This window comes from Drosophila obscura, unplaced genomic scaffold, assembly GCF_018151105.1.
Source record: "Drosophila obscura isolate BZ-5 IFL unplaced genomic scaffold, ASM1815110v1 contig_208, whole genome shotgun sequence".
NCBI classification, from domain to species: Eukaryota; Metazoa; Arthropoda; class Insecta; order Diptera; family Drosophilidae; genus Drosophila; species Drosophila obscura.
In genome coordinates this window covers 2,150,718-2,178,330 of record NW_024542799.1, presented here as the reverse complement: position 1 = coordinate 2,178,330, position 27,613 = coordinate 2,150,718, and the positions used below count along the sequence as shown (strand labels likewise).

General features: G+C 46.1%; 1 protein-coding gene and 1 long non-coding RNA gene across 7 annotated transcripts in view; one reads left to right on the top strand and one right to left on the bottom strand.

The window, feature by feature from the left end:
- The first annotated feature begins 208 nt into the window (after nucleotides 1-208).
- The window catches only part of LOC111064821 (protein vein), a 34,558-nt gene continuing 7,153 nt past the window's right edge, over nucleotides 209-27,613 (top strand). For 3 of the 4 annotated variants that reach the window (XM_022352615.2, XM_022352611.2, XM_022352617.2), the window contains exon 1: nucleotides 1,249-4,292. In XM_022352615.2, coding sequence (XP_022208307.2) covers nucleotides 2,912-4,292 — 1,381 coding nt within the window. In that variant the 5' untranslated portion in view covers nucleotides 1,249-2,911. Of the gene's footprint in view, nucleotides 348-1,248; nucleotides 4,293-27,613 lie in introns of those variants that run through there. The other variant, XM_022352612.2, reaches the window with a different exon arrangement.
- On the bottom strand, nucleotides 6,322-7,240 carry LOC111064823. Of its 3 annotated transcripts, XR_005968047.1 has the most exons (4): nucleotides 7,201-7,240; nucleotides 6,748-7,122; nucleotides 6,545-6,690; nucleotides 6,322-6,454 (listed from the first exon to the last, which is right to left on the bottom strand). It is a non-coding gene; the product is annotated as an uncharacterized LOC111064823 (long non-coding RNA). The 3 variants fall into 3 exon arrangements; XR_005968046.1 differs by having other exon boundaries at nucleotides 6,322-6,690; nucleotides 6,744-7,122; XR_005968045.1 differs by having other exon boundaries at nucleotides 6,322-6,690.

Sequence of the window (27,613 nt, the reverse complement as noted above, 5' to 3'; positions counted from 1 at the left end):
TTCGACGATATTACTGATATGCTTCATTGTGCCTAGTTCCAAGTACTCTAAATGATTCATAGACTTACAGGCCTAGCACATTGTACAATTGTATGTACAGTGTGAACTTATGTATTACTGAAACTGACCTATCAGAAGCGCCCCCCGTTTTGATTCGCAACCAATCACCATCTATCTTATATATTTGCAGTTTTCATATTATCTATTATCAGTCTTATCGATTGTCGGGAGCCACCTATAAAGCAACCCCCATCGCGATTGATAGTTCAGTGGATAGTTATAATTGGAGCGAAACGAAAGTCTTGGATCGATTGAAAGTGTCAAGCCAAAGAGTCCAGTGTCAAAAGGTAAGCCATCAGAGGTCCTAGTGTTAAGGAAAGAGAGTTATGCAAACGAAGGAAAATATATTGGGGATATATGAATGTTTTTTTCCACTGCCAATTTCACTACCATAGAGCGTACCATTCATATCAAACATAATAAATATAAATCTAAAGATAGGGTATAGAAACTTCCGTAGCAGACATTTGGACCACTCAAAGAGAGCGAGAGAGGAAAAATTCTCAAAACTCAACGCAGAAATGAGTCTGAGAGATACTTTTGGCAACAAACTCACACTTGGAGAGACACACTCTCCTCGCTCTCTCGCTCTTGAGTTGTTTCCCTAACGAACGCGAAACGCGCTCAAAAAATCCAATACCGAAGGCAATCGCACTCAAAATTATTCCAACTGGTTTGAGTGAGTTTTTTCCCGAGCGAATGAAGAGTGAATTTCTCGTGACAGAAATTTTTCGGCCGAAAGCGGGCGATTTGAAAGATACAAAGATACATGTTTCGGCCGCGGACAAGGAAACAACAGAACTATGTCGAATTTTTCTCTGAATTCAGAAAAGTCCGTTGATAATATTGATAATTTCGAGAAATAGAAAATCACATAAAAACGATATAATTCAACATCCCTAGCAAACGGTCGCGCGCGTATCTGCTATACGAAAAGATATTACAGCACCCCCGGGAGGGAATTATTGATAAAATAAATATAAATATAAAGTGCAGATTGAGTTTCCGATTTGGATTTGAAGTTTGGATTGAGATCAGACGGTTTTTGTGTGGTAAATAACTGAGCGAATTTCGAATTTCATCAGTCGGAGTAATTGTTCCATCCATCAAAGGATCGCGAATCCCTGATCCGTGTTAAAGGACTTTCGATTCCGTGAACGGAATATCAAAAGTGAGTGCGGGCACTGCCCGTAAGGAACTTTGCACAAAAAAAAAAACACAGCAACGGCAACAAAAACAGCCGGAGGAGCATCATCATAGACAACGGTTGTCCCTCCCGCCCCGTCTCTCGGTCTTCGTTTGTGCCACCCGACCGGGCTGCATACAACCCAACAACTTCAGTCTACACTTGATATATATACAGATATATAGTATATACATATACGTATATATACAAAATATATATAAAACAAAAACGATCGATTCTCGTGTGCGCGTGTGCGAGTGTGTGAGTGCGTGTTGCATATATAGAGCCGACGGTTGCGACGACTTTGCTATATAATCGGGTGTGCGGCTACGCACACAAATACAGACAGATACAGATACACCCATCGCTGCTACAGATACAGCTGCAGATACATGAATATATATGCATGCGTGTGTGTGTGTGTGTATATATCTAGCCAAAGTAGAAGATATATATGCGTATAAGCTGAACGCGGCGCACTCTGCTCTGTTTTTTCTTTTATAATTACTTTTGGCTAAAATTAGAAAACGTGTGTGTTGCGCCAGTGAGTGTGTGTGTGTGAGTGTGTCTGCCTCACTAGTACTAGTATCTGTGTCTGGCTATATCGCTGGTACATCATCATCATCATCATCATCATAGTCGTCGTCAGAGACGATGTCTTCTGCGGCCGTGTGTGTGCCAGAAAACACTCGTCGCCAGTGAATCAGACTACGACTACGGCTACGGGCTATATAGACATCGGGCGAAGATCGCGTATACGGCCAGACAAACATTATCTTCTATCATATAACTTGCAGCGGCGAGGATAACACTTACAACTCGGCGACGAAGACGCCGCACACACGACCCAACCGATCTCCGATCCGATCCGATTCGATACGATCCGTTCCCGATTCGGCAGCCGAAGCCGAGGCCGAGACCGAGACGAGCCGATCTCTCATATCTCGCGCGCGTGAAAAACCTCGTGAAGGAAAAATCAAACGCCACGCGACCTTACCTCTCTCTCTCTCTCGTTCGATTGGGGGGGCGTGCAGCGGGGCGTGGCCGTGCGTCGACTCCAAAGCGCTCAAGTGAAACGTGTAGCTGAACAACAACAACAACAACAACAAAAACAACAAGAATTCTAAACAAAATTTATTTATTCGAAAGATAGTTTTGGCAAAGTTAAAAAAAGAGAAAAAAACGCGACGGACAAACAAAATGAGTCACCAGCAACAGCAACAGCAACAACAGTATCTGTGGCATACAGCAAAGTGTTAACAAATTAATGCTACAAATAGTGAAAATCAGCAGCAGTCGAAAAAAACATTCTTACCCCCAATTGCATCTCTCGCCCGAGCAATCTGTGTCTCTCTTGCCCCTGCTGTCGCTCAAAATGCTACGAAATTATCGAAAGTATTTGCAGGATAAACGGAAATACGACAAGGCACAACGAGGACGCAGCAGCAGCAGCAGCAGCAGTAGCAGCAGCAGCAAAATTTGTCACGATTAAACGCGATTCAAGAAGAAGGATATACAACCAGCTGGAAACGGAATCCCCAAAGAAGGAGCCACTCCAGAAGCAACTGCAACGGTTAGAACTGAGCTTTTAGCCAGACGAGGAAGATCCTTTCAGATTTTGTACATAAAATCAGGGCAATAGCAACAACAATTTTGGAGGACGCCATGTATGCGCAACATTTGCGCAAATGGAGTCTAAAAACAAAAAAGCCACTAATGCCATTGATATTGCTAATAATCTACGTCAGCAACATGCTGCTGCCGACGACAGCAGCAGCCGCAGTGGCAGCCACACAGCAACAGTTGCAGCAACAACAACCACAGCAACCACAAAGATTATGGGAAGGCAGTGCAGAAGAAAGCAGCTACTATATACCACTGAGTTTGGATAATGGCAGCGGGAGCAGCAGTGAAAGCGCCAAGAGCACTGGCAGTAGTACCAGGGGCAGTGGCAGCAGCAGCAGCAGCCTCAGTAGCAGCAACATCGACAACAATATCTTAAGTAGGCTGCTCAGCCGCACCAGCAATAGTCTTAGTAGCCGTAGCAATCTTAAGTTAAAGCCAGCAACAGTATTCGACGCCGGCAGCAATGCAGCTGTACAGCAACTGCAACAAGAGCAACAGAAGCAACAGCAGCAAGTGCCACATGCTGCTGCCGCCGTGTCAATGCAGCAGTCAATGCAAAAAGTTCCAAATACTTTAATAAATAGTCAAATATATAATTTATTAAACAATGGCAGGCCCAGCGAGGCGGCGAGCAGTAAAATGCGTCGCCATATACCAACAACTCAGCTGCAACAGCAGCCACAGCAGCCAAAGTTGCAACAACCCAGCTTACCGCGGCCCGTAAGCAATTACAGTAGGCGAGCCACGCAAAGCTATCTCATCGAGTCCTACGAAGTGCCAGACAGCCAGATTTCGGATGAGGACAGTCCGGAGCAGGCGGCGCGCAATCGACGAGACGGCAACCAGCGGCCACTTCGCTCCGGCCATCGCCAGCAGCTGCAGCAGGACAAGCGGGATCATCGCCGCCAGCGTCAGCATCAGCGACAGGAGCAGAGACTGCGCCAACACGAGCCCACGCAGAAGCAGCAGCAGCAGCGGAGGAAGCATCCCCGGAAGCACAGGGGACGACAGCGGGCCGGACGCTACTGCTCGGCCCGGGATCCCGCCCAGCTGGCCTACTCGGCGCCCACCGTCTTCCAAGGCGTATTCATCTCCATGTCGGCCGACCGGCGGGTCAACTTCTCGGCCACCATGAAGGTGCTCAAGGTGTACAAGCAGCAGCGGGATCTGCAGCTACCCCAGCTGGTCCGGCTGCAGTTCGCCCTGCGCAACGCCAGCGGCGAGTGCGACATCTACAGGGAGCGGCTGCTGCCGCGGGGAGTACTCCGATCCGGTAACGATCTGCAGCAGTCCTCGGATATATCCTACATGATGTTTGTCCAGCAAACGAATCCGGGCAACTTTACCATCCTCGGCCAGCCCGTGCGGGTCACCCACTCGGTGATGGAATCGGTCAAAATGGCTGTGAGCGAAAATTATGGTGAGTTGATTTCGATTTTGAACTATTCTTAGATATATGATAATTGGATTACTCTTGGCGGGTTTAACGGAGTAAGGATATTTTCCTCAGAGAAATGTGATGTTAGGAAGTGAATATATTTGCTCTTGGATCATTGAACCCCCGCACACAATAATAATCTCTGAAAAATCGTTATAATTTCCATTATTTTCAAACCAAAAAACCTTTGAAAAATCTTATGTTGGACTGTCCCTCCCTGTCTCTTGCTCTTTTTACTCCTTTCTTTTGGGTTTCCTCTCATTTCCTTTCTTTCACTCTGTCTCTTTTACACCCGCTGATGCAGCTGCCTCTTTCTCCGCGCTGCTGCTGTTGTTGTTTAATGAAATTTAGCTGCTTTTTTTTTGTTTTGCTGAATTTCTTATTTGCCAACTTCACGCTCTGCTAATATTCACCAGACCGAAATAATTTTATGCAACACACACACACACACACACACATGGAACACATGAACATGGATAGCGTTGCGCATGCGCCTGCCCGATGCAACTTTTTGCTGAAGCTTCTGCCGGTGTGCTCCAAGTGCAGGGCAGGTCTAGGCCTCGTCTTGGTCTTCTTCTGGGATTCTTTTGTGCCTTCCCTCAATTTGGTTGCTGGGCAGCGGCAACAAAAATGCTCACATTTAGAATTTATAATACCCTCACTATCCGGAAGGAGATGATGCCATATCCGTTCCGATATGGTATATCCAGTACATATAGTAGGCCGCTGCAATAGAGAATTGCGAGAATAAACCCTAATCAATATCATATAGATATATTTACATACATATGTACATCCATATATATGTATATAGCTGCCGTGAATATTCTATTATATTCTGGGCTATCAAAAGGGTATCCGAGTCTGCGGCATGGCTTTCCTTCCTCTGTTGATATTCGTATTGTTGCTGCTGTTGCTAGTTGCACATTTTAATTAAATTCGCATTAACTTTGCTCGCTGCTCGGCAGCCCCCTCACACTCACACTCACACTCTTCCACCGCCCTTACCCCACGGTTGGGAAAACTTTGAAAACTCATTTCTGGTCTCTCCAGCTCTTCTCTTCTGTTCTCTTCACAGAGATCCAACTTCACATCGTCATCGTCATTGCTGTTCTTCTGCTTTTGCTTGGTCTTTTTGTTGTAGTCTCTGCAGTCGACCTTTGCGGTTGGGAGACGGAGACCCAACCCTAAGTTCTGCTTCTTCTCTTCTCTCCCCCCTCTGCTTCCTTCTTATTATACAGTTGTTGTCAGCTGTTGTTGTTGTTGTTGTAATTATTCTTGCGTTGCGGTTCATGAAGTTTTGCGTCTGGAAAGGCGGCTAAGTGCGATCAACCGACCGCCTGCCTCCTCCCCCGTCATACTCGGCCTTTGCTTTGCTTTTGTTTTTATTTATTTACATTTGTCTCCCTCTCTCTCTCGCTCGCTCACTCTCATTATCTCTTGTATAAGCCTGTCTCTGTCCTTGTTTCATTGCGGGCGCAATTAGATTTTTAATTCATTTTCCCCCTCTCCCTGCTCTCTCTATCTCACCCGCTGCTGCTTCTTTTTTCTCTTTCCTTTTGCTGCGGCTGTTTCAGCTTGAGCTTCTTCCGTCATGGTTCCCGCACACCGCACACCGAGAGAGGATGTGAGTGAGAGGGCGAGCGGGTGGGTGGCCAAGCCTGGGCTTTGTTTGCCCTCTCCTCCTCAAGCACACACACACACACACCAGACTCCACACTCCACAATCCATATTCCGTATCATGGATGATTTGGTTGGATTTCGGAAAGTGGCGTTTAAATAGGGTGGGAGCCCTGTGGCTAGGAGCACTTTCTGGCAATGCCCCACCTTATTTTAATACACTTTGCCTTGAGCTTTGCCTTCTGCTCGCCTGCTCGCCTGCCCGACCCCTCTTCCAGAAGCAGCCCTTTGCTGATCACAGAAGATGAAGATCCAAAATCAGCTGCAATCAGCTGTTCCCTCGCTCCTTGTGTCCCTGTCTCACTCTCGCACTCTTTGTCTTTTGGGGTTTATTATCTTGTGTTTATTTACTCTTTGCATTGCTTCTGTTTCTGCTTCTGCTTCTGCCTGTGCTTCCTTCTGCCTGCTTCTTCTTTGGATTCCTCCTCTCCCTGTCCATCATTTGGCTTCGCCTGCCTGGCTGCTGCTCCATCAATGAATGGGAATGGAAATGGCCAGTGCGAATGAGTGGGACAGAATAAGAGCAGCCCATGCTGAATAACAGGATATTTACTTTTTGTTTCGATTGATTTATTTTGCTTTGACTTTGATTTGGCGTTGCTTTTGTTGCAGACGCAGCGAATGTTTCGGGGATTTGCATCGGGTAGCGGTAGCGGAACTGGTAGCCGGTTTCCAAAACGTAGGGGTTGGTTGGGCTCTCTATAAAAAGCGATTACTCATCAAAATGCATACTAATCAATCGCTCACCCCACCCACTCAAAACGCTTCTGTGGAGATCTACTCCTTTCACTTTGGATAACGCAAATTTGCCAATTTCTTTGGTCCCAAAGTGATTTACATATGGGGCCATAAAGTCCGAAGATGATGTCTGAAATCGTCAGCCAGATCGATACAAATCTGAGCCCCCAATCAGAGTCACCAAAAGAGATAAAAACAAAAAAAAACATCGAATAGATCAATCAAAAACTGACTCAGTTTTTGGGTTTCTGCTACCTGAAATCCATTGGTGTTATGCGGGGGGAGATGCAAGGGGCCATTTACGAGTATTATCCATACGCCCCGTGTGACGACGCTCTGAGCTCTGCTCACGGGAGCTCTGCTTGAAACCAATTAAAATGCCTTCGAACCTGACTGAATCGGTAGTATCATGAATTAACTGGTCGCATTTTATGCCTAATTTACACCCACGCCATGAACGTCAGTTCTTACCAAATATAACGCTCCACTCCACTCCGCTTCAATAAATGTGACTTGGAATATAACAACAACAAAACACAACCCCAAAAACAATGAAAAGGCCATGTGAAAAATAAATAAAAATCACAGGTATTTTTGTTTTTGGTTTTCGGGCTATTATAGTTTTTTTTGTTCCCCCTCTTTTCTTTTTTTTGGAACTGCTGATTGCGGCTGCTGCTGCTGCTTCTGATGTTGATGCTGTGTTGTTGTTGTTGTTGAGGTGTTAAGTAAATTAGCTGCTCATAAAACATGATTTGATCTGGCAGAAGTCCGCGTCAAAGCAGAATGGGCAGCCCATCTTCTCGGATATTTGTTTGTTTGTTTGACCAAAAGCGGAGACAAACGGGCACAAATCAAATCTACTCGCACGCGGAAGGTGTACGAACATTATACACAGATATAGATGTTTATACCCTACCCTACCCTACCCAGATGTGCTCCCATGGCAAAGCATTACCAACCCAATGTAGCTTCGATATTTGTGGGGTTTCCACGCTAAAATAGTTTCACAGTTTAAGAGCAATCTTTCCCCCCCCCCCAGACCCTATATTTGCGGAAGGTATTTTAGGTGCAAATGTATAGACAGAACATCAGCCCCCTTAGCTACCCTTTCCTTCATGTTATATGATCGCTATGAACAAGTATATTTGTCAGGGATAGGTGTTTTATGTGTGTATTATATAATGCTTTCCCACTTATGCTGCACTCAGCATTGAATATTAATTTTATTTGCGGTTTGCCTCTTGTCACATTGCCAAAGCAAAATAATAATCTGTAGAATTCATAGATTTCATTGAGTAAAGCAATACCTGAGAGAAAACCCCCAGAGAACCTTGACAGCGGGTCTCCATTTCCCGCAGCAGAGCATGGGATGGATGGATGGATGGATAACTGGCGACTCTTGTTTCATTTGTCAGTCGCCCCATCTCATGCTCTCGCAGTGGTGGCTCTCTCTGGTTGCACTTGTTGCTTCTGTTCTGAATACTATTCGTACTCGTATGTTTAGCAAGCGATTACAAAATGAAAAGAAAGAAAATGCTTTGCCAGAGCGGAAAATGCTCTGCACCGTTCGTATATTTAGGTCAACGCCTACGAGTAGAAGCGACAAACTTACTCAACGGCACCCACAATTCATCATTTCTCCTCATCTTTTCCTTCGTTTGGCTTTTTTTTGTTTTGTATTTCGTGTCATTTTGGGGGTGTCTGGTCTACCTGGTCATAAGATTTTAATACATTTTCCTCTCGCTTTTTGGGAAAATTGTGGGTGAAGTGTGGCGGGGGGCGGTGTTCATTTAGCGTCACGCCAGAGAAGATCCAACGACGACTGAGACAACTTTTCGTTAGCTTTTGTTTGCTGGTTTTTGGTTGTTTTTTTCTTTGTTTTTTTTCTTTTATTTTTTGGTAATTAAGTATGAATGGCGGCGCTAGACGACGAACCTTGGTTCATTTAGGTATAGTACTCGAAAGTGTAAAGGGTAGTCCCAGTCTCAGTTCCTCTCTTTGGGTAGGGGCCCCTCTGGGATTCAGCTGGGACTGCGGGGCTGCCTGGCGGGCTGTTTGGCATGCGGGAAATAGAAAATTATAACGAAATGAAATTTTCAAATGGCATGCCATGTTGTTTCCTTGCCCTGCCATGTCTTGCCGCGATCAGAGTCGCCTCGCGACTCGTCGGTTGCCTCGTTTATGAGTTTTATGCTATTTCTGGCCGCGCCGACAGCAGCAACATCACGCAGCTGAAAGCCATTCGAGAGTAGGAAGACATCTTGGCCGCCATAGACTTGCCAAAAAAGCAAAAAAAAAAAATAAATAAATAAAACCAACAAAAAAAATGAACAGAACAGAAGCCGCCTATGAAAAAAAAAGTCAATCGAAAATATAAAGAAAATCTTATGCTTGTTAGCCCTGGGCCTGTGCTGTGCTTGCAATTTGCATCCATCGGTTGCATCCATCGTGGCGCTAATGGAGCAATCTTGGCCGGATGGAGCAGCAGCCAAAGCAGCAGCAGGCCAGCCGATCAATGGAGCCCCTCTGTTGCATAGCGGATGTGACATAATCTGATCGCCATGAATACGAGGCGACTGCGAGTACGATTATATAGCCAAAATGGATAAAACGCCTGGCATTCATGGGCCATCAATGGATCAGTGTGGATCTTTGTGGCTCTATGGATCTGCCAGATCTGTGTCGGCGCGATATCAAAGGAAAGACCTAGGCCCCACAGGTGGCGCTTCCTCAAGCTGGTCATTATTTTAAGGGTTTTTGGAGCAACACGAACATTGGATACCCTTTTGCAACAACCAATCAATGGGTGCTGATTGATGGACCGGACCACTTGAGAGGTGGAACACGAAATGGACCCAAGGTATAACCAACATTTCAGTGGCTGCTGTTCTTTTGCGTCTTATCTATTGGCCAAGTTAACATACCCCTTTTAGCAAAGCCGCCACTTCAAACACTTCAAGCAGCACCACCTCAATTAGCCATTCAGCATTTGCGTTAATTTTCGCGGCACTTGCGGCACATTCCAAAATACCAAAAACACCAAAGAGAAGAAGTGGAATATACATATTTATGTATGCATGTATAAATACATGGCCTGAGAAAGATAAATGATAAGAGATCTCTTCGGACGGACTAATTGTTTCGCCTGGCTGTTAATTTCTGCCCGCATAATCGCACTGCCCTCGGGGCCACCTTCTGCTCCACAAAAACAAAAAGAAGGCTTCAACAGTTGCGCACGCGGCCAAGATTAATGGATAACCCACCAACGGACAGACGGAGAGACGAGCCAACCGATCGACCAACCGAAACAGAGATACATAGCTATTGATTGATATTTGAAAAGTGATTTTGGTTCGTAGTCGGCTTGGACTCATTATTAGTTTCCCATGGAACATTTTCACAGCTAATGATTGGATGGATGGATGGATGGATGGAAGCACGAGCTTCCCAGCAAGCCAGCAGGCCAGCCAGCCAGCCAGCACCCAAACTATATACTTACTCGTATTCCAATTTTCGGCGTAGTACCCAAAAGTCATTTCAATTTGCGTTGGCGGCTCCACTGCTTTGAACTCGATCGGTGGGCGGGAGATGGTTTGGTTGGCCAAAAATCGTTTCTCTAGTTTCGGGGGCATTTCAGGAAAGAAACTAGGCTAGGCTTCGAGTCTGCAGTCTTTTCAGGCAGTCTCTGCACAGAGAGCAGTGCTCTCCTTCCCCCTGCCCTGGTCCTGTCCAGAACTTGAAGCTTGGAGGAGCCTTCTGCTGGTCGCTGGCTGGCTGGCTATCTTAATTACGCATTAATTACATCAAACATTAATAATTCCACATGCCAGCGGAGCGTCTGCTCATCTATCTACTTCAGTGGCAGCAACACCTCCTCTATCTTTGCCTTCTGCTTGGTGTTGCCTGCCCCTTGGTCTTGGTTCTTGGCTCTTGGTCTCGGTCTCAGTCTCAGTCTCAGTCTCTGGTATCAAGGCAGAGGCTCCTCCTCTGTATATTAAACTGTCTGTCACCCCCTTCCTGCCATCCCATACCATCCAGCACTCTGCATCAAATTGCAAGCCATCGTCTTTCTTCGGATCTTTGGATCGTTGGTCTGTCTGCCGCTTGCCACTTGCCGCCCGCCTCTTGCCACTGCGCTGTGGCTGCCCCTGCTTGCGCCCTGCCAAGTTGAAAAATTTGCCTTTGATATCGACTGGTGGCATGCCACATACTACTCGTACTACTCTACTCGTATGCGTTCGGGCTGCTCCTCTGGCAACTGCCTCTGGGCCCCCGCTGCTGTGGGGTAATATTTTCTTTTTAGCTGACGACTTAGCCGATTTCCCGATCATAATCGCCCTCGATCCGGCTGCCAGAGCCAGAGGCTGGCATGAAGAAGCTGTTTGGCTCTTTGGCACTTTGGCATTTGTCTGGTCCAGTGAATGGCTTAATCTGGCGAGTGTTGATTCAATAATTCCCCACCAAACTGTTTGGAGAAATCTGGGAAGCGAATCGGTCGCCCGCCTGTCGTCGGATACCTGCGTGGGAAAATCTCTCGTTTCCTGGACTAATCTGCGACCGCCCTAAAGAGTCAGGTTCCAAAGGTCCAAACGGACAGGTAACTCACGGTGACTGGCCACATGTTTGGCCGGAAATTCCCGTGCGCCTCCTGTGTGCTGCCTCTGACCTCGTCCTGTCATTGTCCTTATGACGAATTCGTCATAATTCGTTCCCATCCCTACTGCTTTCGGGGCATTTCCAGCATTTGCTTGCCCTGAAAAATGCTACATATATGAAAAAAAAAAGTGTATTATTAGCAGAAGAAGCGTCCCACCAAATTGCATCCAATCATGGCCAATATCTGCCCAGCCTCAGCCACTGTACCCCCATCCTCTTCTTTTCGTTCGGGCTGCTGCCGGCCGGCCGGCAAGGTGACCGTGTGCTAAAACAAAATTTTTATATCGAAATTGCCGCTGGTCAACGCGCGCGCCTGCCCAATGGCCACGTTAAGCGCGTGTTGGCCTTTTTGGTTCCCAAGCTTTGTTTGCCACAAGGCACAAGCACAGATACAGATACAGATCCATTTACAAATACACACATACACACACACACACACACACACAACAAGAATCACACACAGATACAGATACGGCCCCGCTCAGACAAGTTGGAGTTGCATTTTTAGCAGCATTTTTGTGCGGCATTTTATTCGTCGCCGCTGGCTACAAATTTGTGCTGTGGCAAGCTCCGAACAACAGCGGCAGCCCAGCCACCACGTAGTGGCCACTGCCACTGGTTGGCCACCAACTTCAGCCGCAGCTTCACCTTGTGCCCCAAAAGCTATTTAAATGGTATTTAAATGTGTCTAAAAGTAATTTTTTTGCGCATTTAATTCGCATTTTTTTGTTCGTCCAGTATTTGGCAAAGCACTTAACGACATTTATGAGTATATTTCATGGCAAATGGAAACGAAACGTCAGCGAATGCCATGCCTGACATAATGCGTCATAATTGAAACGTTTTTTGTTGTTTATTAAAGTGGCAGAATGAATGTGGCAGGCAGCTCTAACGGCTATGGATAGGAGGGGGGGCATCTGATAAGCAGATGCAACATTTGGCTGCTGCCACCATTAGCTGGGGTTTCCCCTGTGCCACTGCCTTGGAAATATTTTCACACACCATCCCACCAAACGATTTCAACTTGCCACCAGCAACAAGTTGCAGGTAGTGCATGGCATGCCACACACAGCAGTCGCAGCCGCTGCCGCTGCCGTTGCTATTTGCTGTTTGTTTGTGCCTCCTCCTGCAACAAAGAAGGCAACTAGAAACTAGCCATTGGCCACCAGCAGCAACAGCGGCAGCAGCATCGCCACATGCTTGACCAGAGACCGTCGAGACCAAAGCGAGCGCATAAAGCATAAAAAAGCGCAAAAGCCACAAGAAGTTGCAAGTCGAAAAAGTCATTATATGCGACAACCAAGTCGTCGATATTGGCAGCGACGCCATCCAGCAGCAGAAGCAGCAGCAGCAGCAACAACATGAAGGAAACGACCAGCAACGACGATGCAAATGCCCTTGCAAGTTCTATAAATTAACACTCGAACACTTCCACTAATATGTCCTCTTTCAGTTAGTATATCCCTAGGAACAGGAAATAAATGAATCCTATTTTAAGGGTTTTGGCTTAAGCACAGTCTGCAGGAAGGTTCTACTCAAAGATTTAACCATATACCAGGCCATATCGAGTCGATTCTGCATGCCATGCCACTCTTTCGACTGTTAAATGCCCCGTTGCAAACATCTTCGTACAGTAATAATACCCTAGTCAAGAGTATGACAACAACTACGGCGACTTTGGCTTTGGCTGCGACACATTTGCTTAAATAGCAACAGCAGCAGCAACCGCAGCAACAGCAACAGCAGAGCCCATTTTTTTTTTATTGCCGCAGTTGGAAAATGCAAGACAAACGGCTGGTGGTGGAGGGGTGAGAGCAGGGGAGAGCGCACAGGAGAGGAAAGGTGGTTGGGTGTCTTGGATTTCCAGTTTTCGGTTCCCACAATGCAAAATTAGGTACGAAGCGTCGTCCCCATGACGTAATTAGCATAGAGCCAGAGCGCAGTCGTTGTCGGGAGCCCATAAAGCGTATTTACCGCACAACGCGCCACACAGACGCACCACAAGGGGCAATGGCAAGGGGGAGGAGGGTGGTAGTCAGGTGAGCCATTGGCCATGTTGCGCATGTGTGGCGTGCGAACGTCTCAGAGCAGAGCAGAAGAGAGGAGAGCAGAGCAGAGGAGAGCAGAGCAGCACAGCAGCAGTGAAGCAGCCGCGCAGCTGGTGGACGAGTACGACATTGCCATAACTCATATGTGGCACGGCTGCTCTGCTGCTGCATCGGCCAGTTGCAACTTGCAATTGTCGTGGCAGTCGCTGTCGCTGCCATTGGGGGCCACAAATAAAAACATTTCGCTTAACGATCTTTATCGCTTCGATTATTGATTGTGTGTTCATGGTTTTGTTGCAGTTGCAGGAGCAATATCAGCAGAAGCAGCAGCAACATGTTGCCGAAAGTAGTAGCAACAGAAAAGTGTATGCATTCTTTTCGGGAGCCTGAAGAGTACGAGTATAACTAGATTATATGCCTCTTTGCCACCACGAAACTATCCTTCAATCATTCAATCTACAGTGGAAGAGGTGTTGGCCATCCAGAAGCCATAAGAGAGCCATCTCCGCCATTAACCGATTACTATGTTGGTTTATTCAGTCTCTTAAATCTAACAACTCGCTTTCAATCATTAGATTATACGGCCAAGACAGACAGACACCACTGCAGCATGCGGCAGGCAGCATGTTGCCAGCTCATCTCTCGGACTTCATCTTGCAGCATGTTCACCTGGCTATAAGCTGTTCTACTCGGGCACTTGCTCGCTCTCTCTCTTTCTTTCGTATGAAATTCTTGGCATAGTTGGGTCTGACAGCCCAGGCAATTGTCGGCTTACGGGCTCGACTCGGCTCGGGATCGGGCTCCTCTTTGGCTCTGCTGTCCGTGGCTGCCTCCTGCCAACCACTTATTACGTAATTATTTAGCCGCAGCATCGCCCTGGGGCACGTGTTGCCAACTGACTGGCAAACTGGCAGCACTTGGGCACCTGTTTCAGCCTCGGACTCGTGGACTTGTGGACTCGTAGACTCTGGGACTGTGTGGGACTCTCGGGGCCCTGGTCTCTCAGCTATTTGTGCTATAATTTCTGGCATGCAGCAGCCGCAGCAGCAGCAACAGCAACATCAATTCAATTTGCATGCATTTGCCCTCAAGCCTCTTGCCTTAGTGCTCTATGGCTGTTGCTGCTGCTGCTGCTGCTTCTGTTGTTTCTGTTGATGATCATCTATGTTGTATGTAGCTTGGGATCCTGATAAACAGTCTTTGCTGATTAGGAATTTCTCGGCCCTAACTGCCAGGCAATTTAGTTGCAGTCGAGTGGACACGTGCCCGTATACGCGTCTGCCTGCACCTCCATATCCAGTCGGTTGGTTAAATATTGCGGCAGTAAACAGTTAACGGCACTTGATAACTGTTTCACGCTTTTGGGTTTCGCAATTAAGCCGAATGGCATAGAAACTTTGATGGTTTCATAGACCATAAAGTAATCTCGACACGCTCTCACCCGGCAACGTCAACATCAACGACAGCTCCAACTACAGCGCCACAGCGACAATAACTCGGGAAATTGTGCGTATGAGCAATGCACTTGGATGGTGACTACAGTGAGGGGTATACAAATTCAATTCATTGCAGAGTAAATCATAGATGAAAGATGGAAAATTATTGGGGACATTCTTAATAGTTGGAAATGAATCATAAAAAAAAAAAAAAAAACAAAAATCTTAAGAGTAGAAGAGAATCAACCAATCAATCCCTCAAACGATTACAACGAGTTAGCACTCGCTCAAAGTTGTTTCAGCGTGAAGCGTAAAGTATGCTCCATCCATTGCGTACTCTTCACCTTCTCTCAAGCTTCTCCTCCTTCGATCGATGCCCTGCTCTGGCCATTATTTTTCTAACAATTTGAGTCTTATTTTTTGTTTATTTATTTCCACATTAGTTAATGCGTTTATAATGCGCAAAGGAAACAGCACCAGAAGCCCCGCGCACACCAGCAAAGGGAGCAACATTGTTGTGTGCCTGCCCTGCCTGTCTGCCTCCCTGGCTGTTTGGCTGCCAGTTGGCGCCTGCTTAACAATTGACGGGCAATTCCCACGCTGCGTATGAAATAAATTTTCAAACCGAAAATTGTGCGCACAACTCTTTACATTTTAATGATGCCACCGCGCACTGGGCGAAAACTTTGAAGCGGCCGCGTCGGCAGTCGAGTCATTTACTTGTTGTCGAGCGCCCCATTATGCTCGTAAATCTGCTAGCCAGCCTATGACAGTTTTTTGTAGTTGCTTCTCTTCTGGTTTTACTTGTCTCTGTTGCTGTTTCTGTTGCTCATTTTTGTGTTGGTTAAAGAAACAAAATCACACCAAAATGTGGTTACTGGGGGCCATTGGTCGGTTTGCCACCGTCTGACGACCGACGACTGACGCCTGACGTGACTGCAAATGAGCAGCAGGGCCAAAAAGCAACAGAAAAATGTATCAGATAGCCACAAAAGTGAGAGCACTTCGATGTGTGGGTGCTGCTGGCTGCTGGGTGCTGTGTGCTGTCTACTGGGTGCCTGGTTTCACTGGGTAGATCGAAAGATACGCAATGCTAACATCACTTATCGCGAGTATTACTATTACTTGGAGATAAAGTTCCGAGAAATGTGCGAACTTTACGCCCATGACGTATGTGTATCAGATGCTGCGACACACTACCAAAATGTCTGATAAATATTCGACCGAATAATGGTGACTGGTCTCGTATCAGACCTGTAGGCGGAAATAGTTGTTCCCCGTTGGTATCGATGATTCTTCAAATAAAAGCGAATCACGCCATGAGTCAGAGGAGAACTAGCTCCAAATACTGAATCAATACAGCGAGTATGAATTCAGCGAGTAAAGAGTCATCACTCGGTGGAACTTACTCTCAGCTCTTCTTGGCGAGAGGCGAGTAGTTTTAGCACCATCCAGTAAAAGACTTTACAGCATCACAACTTCTTATAAAGACCGCCACTCGCTCCTCCCCGGATGATAACTCGCTGTGAAGTGGCTGAAGCACTTTCGAGCAGCGATTACCCACACGGCAGCCGGACTGGGCGGGGAGGGTGCTATGGAAGAAGATAGACCATCGACCAACTACCGGGTTGCTCTTGTTGCAGCTGGCTGAAGCCTCTGTTATTGTTGTTGTTGTTGTTGTTGTGGTGGTGGTGGCGGTGGCAAACGGTAGCAAGCGATGTGGCCAGACGCATCGCATCTTTATTTAGACAGAAAAATGTTGCATGTTTCGCGCTTTTCACCAAATGCGCTCACCGATCCACATTATTATGCAAAGAGGGTTGCACTATTTACCCAAAAATGGCCGTGGCTAATGATGATGATTGGTCTGGCCCGGCCTGGCCTGGCCGAGAGCAGAGTCGTGGGCAACTTTAGCTGCACATGGTAGCGGCAACTTGTTGCTGCCTCTGCCGCAGAAGCGGCTAGCTGCTGGCTGCAGCTGCCACCACACAGCGGAAAATGTGGCCAACGTTTGTTTATATGTCATTGGCAGTTAGTTATAGTTTTTATTATTTGTTGCAATTGCCTCCTGCTGGCTGTTGCTCCTGCTGATGCTGAATCTGTATCTGTTTTTGTTCCTGATCATCGCACTGAAATCATCTAAATATTTTTGTCTGGTCAGTTTTTCGTCTTTTCTGGCGTTTTAATGAAGTGTTGAATGGTTTTTCCAGAGAATTTGCATTGAAAATCAGTACAGAAATTCTCCACATGCCGTGGAGGATAGAGAGAGAGAGTGAGATGACGAAATATTTATTTGAAATCTTTCATGTTTCATAAATTTATGTGCAATTTATTTTTAAACAACAACCGTCGACGGCGCGACGACAACGTCTCTGACAAGTCGAAGGGGAGAAAAATACACCCTACCCTACCCTGCCCTGATGGGGCAGACACAAAAGTGTGCCTAATTAGAGCTGCAACAGCCACAAGAACAGGGCCTGCCTGGCGCCATGTTTGTTGGCCAAGAAAAACAGAACAGGAGAGGGAGACAGTAACAGAAAGAGAGGAGATAACTATAGGGTAGCATAAAGAGAGAGACAGACAGAACGAGAGAGAGAGTAGAGATCAAAGGGCTGTTGGTGTTGGCGCCCTGTCGGCCTCGATTGCGAAAAAACCAAAACAACCCAAAAAAAAAAGAAAAATGGAAAACTATGGAAGGAAAAATCAAATGAAATCAAAAGGGCAATCTCCACTGGGCTTCCCCTACCGCTGGTCCAATTCTTTTGGTCATATCTATCAGTGATTCAGCTTTTGGCCAATGATCATTATCACAGCGCATCAGATAGTATCAGAAAGGGGCAGAGGATGAAGCTGATGCCTGGCCCCGGGGGCATGCTGCCATTACAGGTGTTGAAAACAAACAACGAACCGAGAGAACACCTTGGGGTGTCGTTATCAAAGATCTCCTCTCTTTCTAGGGGGGTGGTGGGTGGTGTAGACTGGCTGGTGGGGTGGCAAACTGATATGAAAGCAATTAGCAGCAGCGACTTGGCAACCAGCTGGCTTTTTTCCACAGAATTTTGTCAAGCTGTGACTTTGATCTGCGGAAATGTTTCGGGCAGCAACAATTTTTGATTTGAAAATGCAGCCGCTCCTCTCCTCTCCACACCATACCACATCACTCCTCTTTCCCCTGCTCAGTGCTTCTCACCCACGGCACAGCAGCAGCACCAGCAGCAGCAGGGTCTTTTCTTATTTATAGCCACCATTTTTATGCTCCATTTCAATGGGCCGACGGAGACGGCAGCAGGCAGCAGCAGCATCAGCAGGCGGGAGGGAGCATGCCGTCGTCGCCCCTTTGAAGATTGTTGTGGTGGCTACCCCCTCGTCGGGGGCACCACCAAAAACTCTAACCACTTGATTGCACTTTTCGCAGCATAAAATATACATTTATGTCTGTCTGTATCTGTATCTGGATCTAAATGTATATATATAGATATATGTGTATGTGTATGTGAGGGTGTGCTATCGAGCAACCACAAAAGCAACAAAAACTACAGAGAATGAGAATCGAAAACTATATAAAATTGATTTCCCCACCCGCACAATGGTTGGGCCGACAATGAAGCGCCATTGAAGCGCAACCAAATTAATCTTTCAACGACAATTACAATTAATTATAAACGCCCCCGCCGGCTGCCTCTGTTCTGCTCTGCTCTGCTCTGGAGCCCAGTCAGTTCGTCCAGATCAGAAAAAGATCCAAAGCAACAACAAAAATACAAAAAATATAAGAATTTTAGTGAAGATACATTGAAGATGTCTGCGCTGTGCGTGTGTATCGACAGCTGGTGGCCACAACGTCTGGCGTTTGAATTTGGTTCAGGGATCGCATTAATACAAAGCCTGAATATGCTTTCAAAATATATAGAAATATATTCCCCCGAAATATCAGATTTATAACCATACCCGTACATCGATGGATGCACTCAGATATGTAGTTGTACCGCAGTGTAAACATTTTTCCTGGTTGCTGTTTTAATTTTCATCTGTCTAGCGCTCAGCCCAATCTGTATCTGTATCGGTATCTGCATCTGTATCCATTCAATCTGTCCGTCTCTCTATCCCACCATCTATCTATCTATCTATCTATCTATCTATATATCTATCTATCAGTCTCAGCGCCTGCTTAATTACAAAAAGATGAAAGCGTTGTTTTGTGGGCCAATGTCCGTCCGTGTGGGATCGTGGCCCACCCATCCAACACCTTGGCGGGATCCCTTGTTCTTGTCTGCTGCCCTCCCGCCTGACTTCCATGCTGCCTGCTGGCTGTTGTCTGCTGGCTGCCGCCGCCTGTTAACGGCAGCTACTTAATTTCGTATTAATAAACATCACAAATGTTGCAATAGTTTGGCACTTTATTTATTTATTAAGCTTTTTTATGACCCGAGGGGCGCTCCAATGGCGGCAAACATTCTGGATCTCTGATCTCTGATTTTAGATTCCCATTGATGCCTGCCATCGATTTCTTTTCGCAACAATTAAATTTACACACTCAAATGATTGACGGACACTCGGCCATCCAGGCAGGCAGCCAGACAACCAGCCAGCCAGCCAGACAATTGTTTAAACAATCGTTGTGTTTCCACTCTTAGTTAGTGGATGGATGGATAGTTGTTGTGCAACAATGTGGATGCCAAATTGGATGTTTTCGGTTGGTTTTTTTTTTTTGGTTTTGGTTTTTGGGTGGGTGTGGAAACCTTTTGGTCTTGCGAGTTTGTTGAGGCGTAACCAACCATTTTGCCCCTGATCGGATCGGATCTACTCTACATGGCTGTGAATCTGAATCAATTTGGAATGGTTTCAGTCTGTGATGGAACACATTTTCAACACATCGTTAGGGGATTGAAGAACGACAGCGGATGCTCAATTCTGATGGGAAAATGCCATCAAATTATGGCGAAATCTAGGGAGAAATATCAGTGACTGTATGTTGTTTAATGCTTGGGGTAATTCAGGAGTTTCCCTGATTATTTAAACAGTTCTTCTAATCAAAATCGCCATAACCCACTCGAATGATAGTTTCTATATCTGAAGGGCATAAGAAGAACAACGGAATCTAATCTCAGTTAATGCTGATAAGGAATGGCCCTGCATGGTTCCAGTGTTGCAGAAATCCATTCCTCCGGGGAACACAAGTCTGTCAGGGCCATAAATATTTCGATAGCCGAAAACAGAGCAGATCGGATTGGATGGGATGGGATCGGTACAGATCTGTAAACAGAAAGCGTAGCAGAGAGATGGATTTATTAAGAGCCCAATAAGTAAATAAAAGAAAATGGAAAATGCAGCAGCAGCAGACAGACAGACAGAATGTGAAATGTATTTTCCGGCAGTGCAATTTTGTAGGACACACAGACACAGATACAGATGCAGATAATACATATAGCAATGGCCATCTGATTCTTCTGTTATATGTATATACTTACATACATATCTGTATTGTATAGACTGAACAAATTTTGCACAGATTGCCTCCGAGTGCCGTTGCCGTTGCCATTTCCAAGAAGTGTGGGCGTGGCAATGGCTGATGTGGCGGATGATGATGAGTTTGGTGGGATATGTATTTAGTTGGAAGAGGCATCGAATCATGGCCAACATACACACACACACACGCAAATACAGTTACGTCATCGCACTCGTTGGGGTTCAATGGTGCGTATGATTAATTTCGGTTTCGGCTTTGCTTTATTTTCTTTCTACTTTTTTTTTCGAGTGGAAAAGTGCCACTGCAACTGCAACACTGTAACACTGAAGCTAGTGGCCACTTTTGGCAGACAGAGAGAAGTTCCCACCAACAACCAACCACATACTAAGTAGCAGAAGTTCAGTTTTGGTTGCTTTTGCCTTTTCTCTCTGGACACATTTTCACATTTTCCACTCTCTGGAGTTGTGGCTGTTGGCGGAGTTGTTTTTGTTGTTGTTGTTGTTGGCCACTTTTGGACATTTAAGCCGCTTTTGGCGTGCGTACAACTTCAAAAGCTGCCACCAACTCGGGCTAGCTCTGGTGCTGCCTGGCTGCCGCTGTTTTTTGTTTTTGGTTTTTTCCTGCTCCAGCTGATTTATGCGCTCGTTTCGTATATCTGTGTGTAGGCGCTTTTCATGTAATCTGGCGGGTAATCCAAGTGGCCAAAAGCGTGAGAATTTCACACACACACACAGACTTGGCGACCGACTTCCGTATCATTTGTGTTCAATCAGCGAACATGCACCAAATTTAACTGCCAGGTGCTGCCGGGGCGCACAGACAGCTGCCCCCATCTAGCAGCAAAGCGGCAAGGCGGCCAATAGTGGGTGTGAGCCGTTAAGCCTGATCGCTGAAGGTCACAGCAGCAGCAGCAGCACCAGCAGCTGCAGCTGCACCACCAGCCACCACAGCACCACTCTCTCTTTCCACAAACACACACACACACACACAGAAATGGTTCTTTTGTTGTGCAGATTTTCTCACGCTGATAAAAGCCCAAAAGAAGTTGGACTCCGAGACTTGGAGAAGAAGCAGTCGGCAGTGGGGGGAAATAACTTTGAAGTTGTCGGCTTTCGTGTGGCAGCAGCAGCAGCAGCAGCAAAAGGATTCACAACGCTGACAAATGTCAGTCAGGCTCAAATCCCAGTACGTGTCCAAGATAAGCCCCATCATGAGGATGGGTCTCGTCTCGCACAAACAGACGCTAACGTTAACAACTTTTCTCCAGCTCCATCTCTCTTGCTCTCTCACTCTCTCTCACTCTCTCTCTCTCTCTCTCTCTCTCTCTCTCTCTCTATGTAACTATGTCTTCTCTGTCGCTGTCTCCTTTTCTCTCCCACTGTCTCTCAATTGCTGTTTGTTGTAATGTGCTCATTTTCCTTTTGCGGCATTTTGCTACGAAATTGGGTTAAGTTTGGTTTTGGTTTTGGTCTTTGGTCAAGATTTTGCTCTAGATTAGGCCAGGTCCGTTATTACTCCGAATGCTGGTGATAATGATGATGATGATGATTGCCTATTATAAAGTTAGCCATTACAAAACGTGGGGCTCCAGCCCACTGCATTTCTGGGGCTATTTTTAGAGCCTCCTGGGCGCGTCTCCATCGCGATAACCTGGCCAAGACGGAGAGACAGACACAGAGTGAGAGACCGCTTAGTCATTCCACTTGTTGGCCAAGGCTCTCACCCACACAGTAATCCACAATAATCCACAGATGCCAACTGCTGACTCAAAATACCAATCCCAATCCCAGGCAGAGGCAGAAGCAGAAGCAGAGGCCACGATCTGCAACGTGGGGCACGGGAGAATAATGTCGTCGGTGGAAATTGATCGATTTAAAAAGAATTAAGATCATCGGCCACGTTTTGCGGACCTCATCCTGACTCACTGACTTAGTGAACGACTAAGCCGCCCCCGAACTCCATCTCCAGCCCCATCTGCAGCTGCAGCTCCATCTGTGCCCCAGCTACGAGTGCAACTTAATTATGGTTTGTTTGCCTTTCGCACCGCCGCCACCGCCACCGCTGCTGCTCTGATCCCTGACTCCCTGGATGGCTGTCTGGGATGTCTGGTGTCTGTGCCTGGCTGGGAGGTGCGCTTTGTCATTGCCAAACAATTGCAGCAGAAGCAGCAGAAGCAGCAGCAGCAGACGTCGTCGTCGATGTCTTCGTTGTTGTCGGCCATGTCTCTCCGCTTCTGCGGTTCTGTCTTGGCCGGGTCTGGCTCTGGCTCTGGCTCTTGGGTCTGGCCTGCTCTGATGGCTATCAGCAATCAGGCGCTTTGTGCGCCATCCCCATCCCCAGATCCAACTCCAAGGGAGCCTCCTGATGAGCAGCAGCAGCCAGGGAAAAACAATTTTGAAGCGAACTTTTAGCCGGTTGCAATTTTCGATTTGCATTAATCAAACAAAAGTCGTAAAAATAATAAGAACAGAGAGAATATAAGCCAGACAGCGATAACAGATAACACACAGAGGGAGGGAAAGAGAGAACCTATAGAGTGAGTGAGTGAGTGAGATAGGTTGTGAGAGCGGGGCCTATCTTGGCCTTGAGGGAAATCTAGACGTGGCCGCCCACTTGAATGCATTTCACACGCTGTCGCCAAGGGGCAAAAGAAAGAAAAACCCAAGGCGGCCTTTATCTGCATCTCTCTCTCTCTCTCTCTTTCCCTCTCTTCTCTCGCCATATTTGTGACGTTTTATCTGAGTCCAGGGACGGACAGCCTTTCTTTTGATGATTGCACTATTCACATTAAATTTGAATATTATATGCTAAATATTTATGACTTCAAGTCGCAAAATAATCAGATATTAAAATTGATAAATAATTCACTGCCCCCCACCCCCACCAAACAAGCAGCAATCGAAATGATCCTCCAGCCCTGAGATCTATGCCTATGAAACCTCAAGCAAGACAAACACCAGCAGATTCTATTTTCCCCAAATGCCGCTCTACCGATCTCTTCGCTCCCATACTTCATGGCTTATCAGCTTTATCAGTGCCGCATTGTTTGGATTCACACGCCCCCAACAAACGGAGAACAACAAAGTAACACAAAATTGAGATGAAAGATGCAGAGAGAGAGAGAGAGAGAGAGAGGTATTTGGTGAGAGCGCTAAATGGCTATAAAATATGTACAAATTCACATAAAAATTCCCCCAACAAATATTTGCATAACATTTTGACAGTTTCGTGAAAAACATGCCAAGAGGTGGTCCCAAACAATCTCACGTACGAGTAGTACAATAATAACAAGCAGTAGGAAAAGCAGTAGCCCATTAGCAGTGGCACCACCAACAGTAACTACAACAGTAATATCAACAGCTCTCTATGGCTACGTCATCTGTCACCCACTCTGCTGTCGCATACCCATCCTCAGTCTCAGTCTCAGCATCAGCATCAGCATTAGCCTCATCCTCATCATCGTCACGTGCATCCTATCCCATGGAAAGTTTGTGACGTTGTTTTTGAAGATGACAAAGAATTTATCACAAAACGGCACAAGATTGTAAATCAATTGGACGATGATGATGTCACAGCAGGGGGTGATGCACTGCGCTGGAAGTGCCTCCAGAGATAAGATTGAGATTAAAGAGACATTTTTGTATGGAGGAATGGGGGGTTAAGTTTCGGAAGAGGTTAAGGCTGTTCCGATTGATAGATTATGAGTATCTGAGTATCTGCGTTGTGTGTGTCACTCGAGTGGAGTAGAAGTAAGAGCAAAAATGTTAGATAAGAGCAGAAAACCAATGTAATGCAAGTAATTGTTGATCATGTAATCAAATGATTGTAATTTTTGTTTATTTGTAGATATTATTAGAGGTATACATATATTTGTATAGGTTATATTCCTTGAGCAGTGAGACGTTTGTTGCAAGAATCATTCTAATTTTGGCATCATTTATAGAAGTCATTTTTCCATAGAAAAATATTATACAAATCATCATGCATACATAGTACATATAGTACGTGTTTGTACATAGCATGGTAAGCAAAGAAAGTGGCTTCCCCTATAAATTAAATGTCGTTGACTTTTATCACACCCCCCGCAGTAAAGTTTAAGCTCTCCTTGGCCCGTGGCCATCTATCATTTCGCTGGGCCAGAGCTTTGTGTTATCACAAACAGCAGCAGCAGCAGCAGTATCAGGAATAGTAGCATTGGCAGTAGCACTACCAGCATTAGCAGCAATGGCTCTAACAGCTGGAAGATTGATAAGCCACCTGCAAAGGCGGCATTAGTCAGAGGAACGTGAGAAATTATTCACGACTGATAACAGAGAGCGAAAAAAGATACTCGTACAGGGGAGATACAGATATCTGCACATACAGAGCGTGCTGTTTATGTTCATTATGTTGGTTTTGGGATAGAATGGGTTGGGTTGGAGATCTTGTTTGGCGGAACAGCTGGGCGCACAGATTCGCCAGCTAGCGGATGAACCACCGCGACTATCCGAAAGAAAAGAAAAATAGAGCAGCGGCAAACAAAGAAAGCAAAGCAAACCAAATAAACAAAACAAATGCGAGCGCTATAAAAGAGGTAGACAGAACAGGGAAGGGAACAGAACCAGAACCGATCCGAACTGATGCTAAGACTGAGGCGGCCTGAGGCAAAATTTGTTGGCATTTAGAGGCAGAGATCCAATTGATGCTGCTGCTGCTGCTGCTACTGATGTTGCATTGGGGGCCAGGCCAGCGATCTTCGCTCACTTGACTTAATTAAACGCTACAGACAGACAGACAGACAGACAGACGGACGAACCGACAGAAGCCACAGTGGGTAAAAATACATATCAAAGGGGAAGTTCAGATCAGGTAATGGGGGGCTAGGGCTGGCTGTGCTCTAGGGTGCTAAAGAGGTCTATCTGTGGCATAATGCTTCGCTTATCGCTTATCTCGCTATAGATTACCCGTACACATGCGGTTCTTCATTAAAATAAGCCTCAGAGTGGATACTGAATGGATACTGGATCTCGGCAGATTCAGATTCAGATTCTGCCTGCGTTCTGTGATGTTTTGCTTGGGATTTTCCAACCTCCGCCTCCCCCCATTTACATGGCCCACGAAAATGATTGTTGTTGCTGTCTCTCTATTTGCTTGAGTTGTCAGCGCCAGCGACAAAAAACGTTGAACGTGGAACGTGGAACGTGGAAAGGCACCGCTTCAAAGGAAATCACATTGCGTATACGCAATGTGCAAATAAACAAGACGACAAGAGGCACAAAAAAAAAACCACAACGAGAAGCGGAGAATCGCAAGCAAACATGGACAAAATCGACGGAAGCCAAATGGCGACAACATTGCCAGTGTTGTTGTTCTTTTTGTTCTTGTCGTTTTTGCTATTTTCTAGTTTTATTAGTTCTGCCAGCATTTTGGCCACACGTGCCAGCCATCCATCCACCCATCCAGCCATCCATCCATCTCTCCATCTGCCTAGTCGCCAGAACTTGGAACTCGCGAAAATGTGTGTTTTCCCCTACCCGACTTTCCGGCTGTGTCTATGGATGTGTGTTTATGGATTGGAACAACATCATTTGACTGTTTGCTGCCGCTTGATTGAAAACGAATCTAAAGATATGGCGGGGAATCGGGAAAAGAGGTGATATCTTACTCGGGGATTGCTATTCTGTCTGGCTTTTAGATATCTTCTTTTCTTTTCATAATTCTCTTTAGCTTCTGGTGTATCATATTACCTTTTGAAATGCCATCAAAAGGCTTTTAAAAAGAAAGTATCTACCTATCGTTGCTAAAGGTATGCGGAATATTCTTCAACAGGAAATGTTCTCTCTTCAAATTGGTGTGAATATATGTATATAGCATTTAAAGCTTAGATAATTGTAACTAAACAGAGCACTTAAATGGAGCTCTTTTGGACAAGATCATGGCTCTCCACATGATCCACTGCCATAGAATGTGAATACCCGTAAACAACCTGTTGTCAACTTTCGCTTTGGTTATCTGTCTGAAAAGGCCATTGCATTGCAGTTTTTATGGCGACAATCGGCGGCGATGAGCAATGCAATTGTTTGCCATTGCCTAGGGCCTAGGCCAATGCTTCCATTCCCAGTATTGGCACTCCCTCCACCTACTTACAGGTGGAGTATACGTAGACGGGGCGCTTATCTCTCTAGAGGTGTAATCATGCAAATATTATATTATCAGAGCGTCAACTGAAATTAATTGAAGTGTTCCTCCGCCCCAAAACAGCCCACCCCAGCCCACCAGCTCTGCAAAGGGGGGACGCGTGCTACAATTACGAGTACGATTATAACCAGACAAATAAGATAGTGTGTGTGTGATATACATATATCAAGTACGGGGCTTGAGTGTACGAGTGGAGTGGTACTCGTATTTGTTTATGAGCCGATAAATCACTGCACTGGACTTTATTCGAGAGAATCCAGCAATGACACAATGTCGCGGGCCAATGAAAATGAATCAAAAATAATCAAATAAATAACATTCAAACGCATTCGAAATCATAAATAACCAAAGAGTGGAAATGAGCGGGAGCGAGCGGGGAAAACTGAGTGAGGGAAAATTTATATGAATTTTATTCTTTTGGAAAAACTTCCGCTGACAGCAGCAGAGGCACCCGAGGCAGCAGCAGTGGCAGTGGCAGCGGCATCTTCTGAGCCGAATGTGGGTCACCAGCGAAGCTGCCAAAATAAATTGTCTCTTATTCCACCACTCGGGCATCCGAATATTGGGAGAATTATATATTTTCCGAGAAAAGATAATAAGCAAAAGTGCATTCGGGGATAAACCCAAAAGCCAACGAGCGAACAATGATCGAAGCGCCATAATGACTATGTAAATGAATGGAACGGGGTGAGTGGTTTGAGTATGAATATGACTATGAATATGAATGGCGGCGATGAGTTCGCAGGCAATTTGGCCTGACAGATGGCGCCAGTCGGCGTGTCGCATGCAATTTTTGCTGATTAATTCAATGCAAACGGATTTAATAACCCGATCCCCCTCGTTTCCACGATTCCCCAATCCCTGACCCCACATTGCAATCGCAATGCGATAACCACATGCTGCTGCTGCTGCTGCTGCTGCTGCTGCCTGTCTCCGTGATGTCTCCGAGCCCCTCCTCCTCTTCTGCTCTTCCACTACCCCGCTTTTCACCATTTTCCTCGGAGACTCGTTGATGGATTTGCATGAATCATTGGCGGCCGCGTCACGCTCGAGAGGAAAAGCGCGTCGCGGGGCACAAATGAAATGAAATGCAAAAAAAAAAA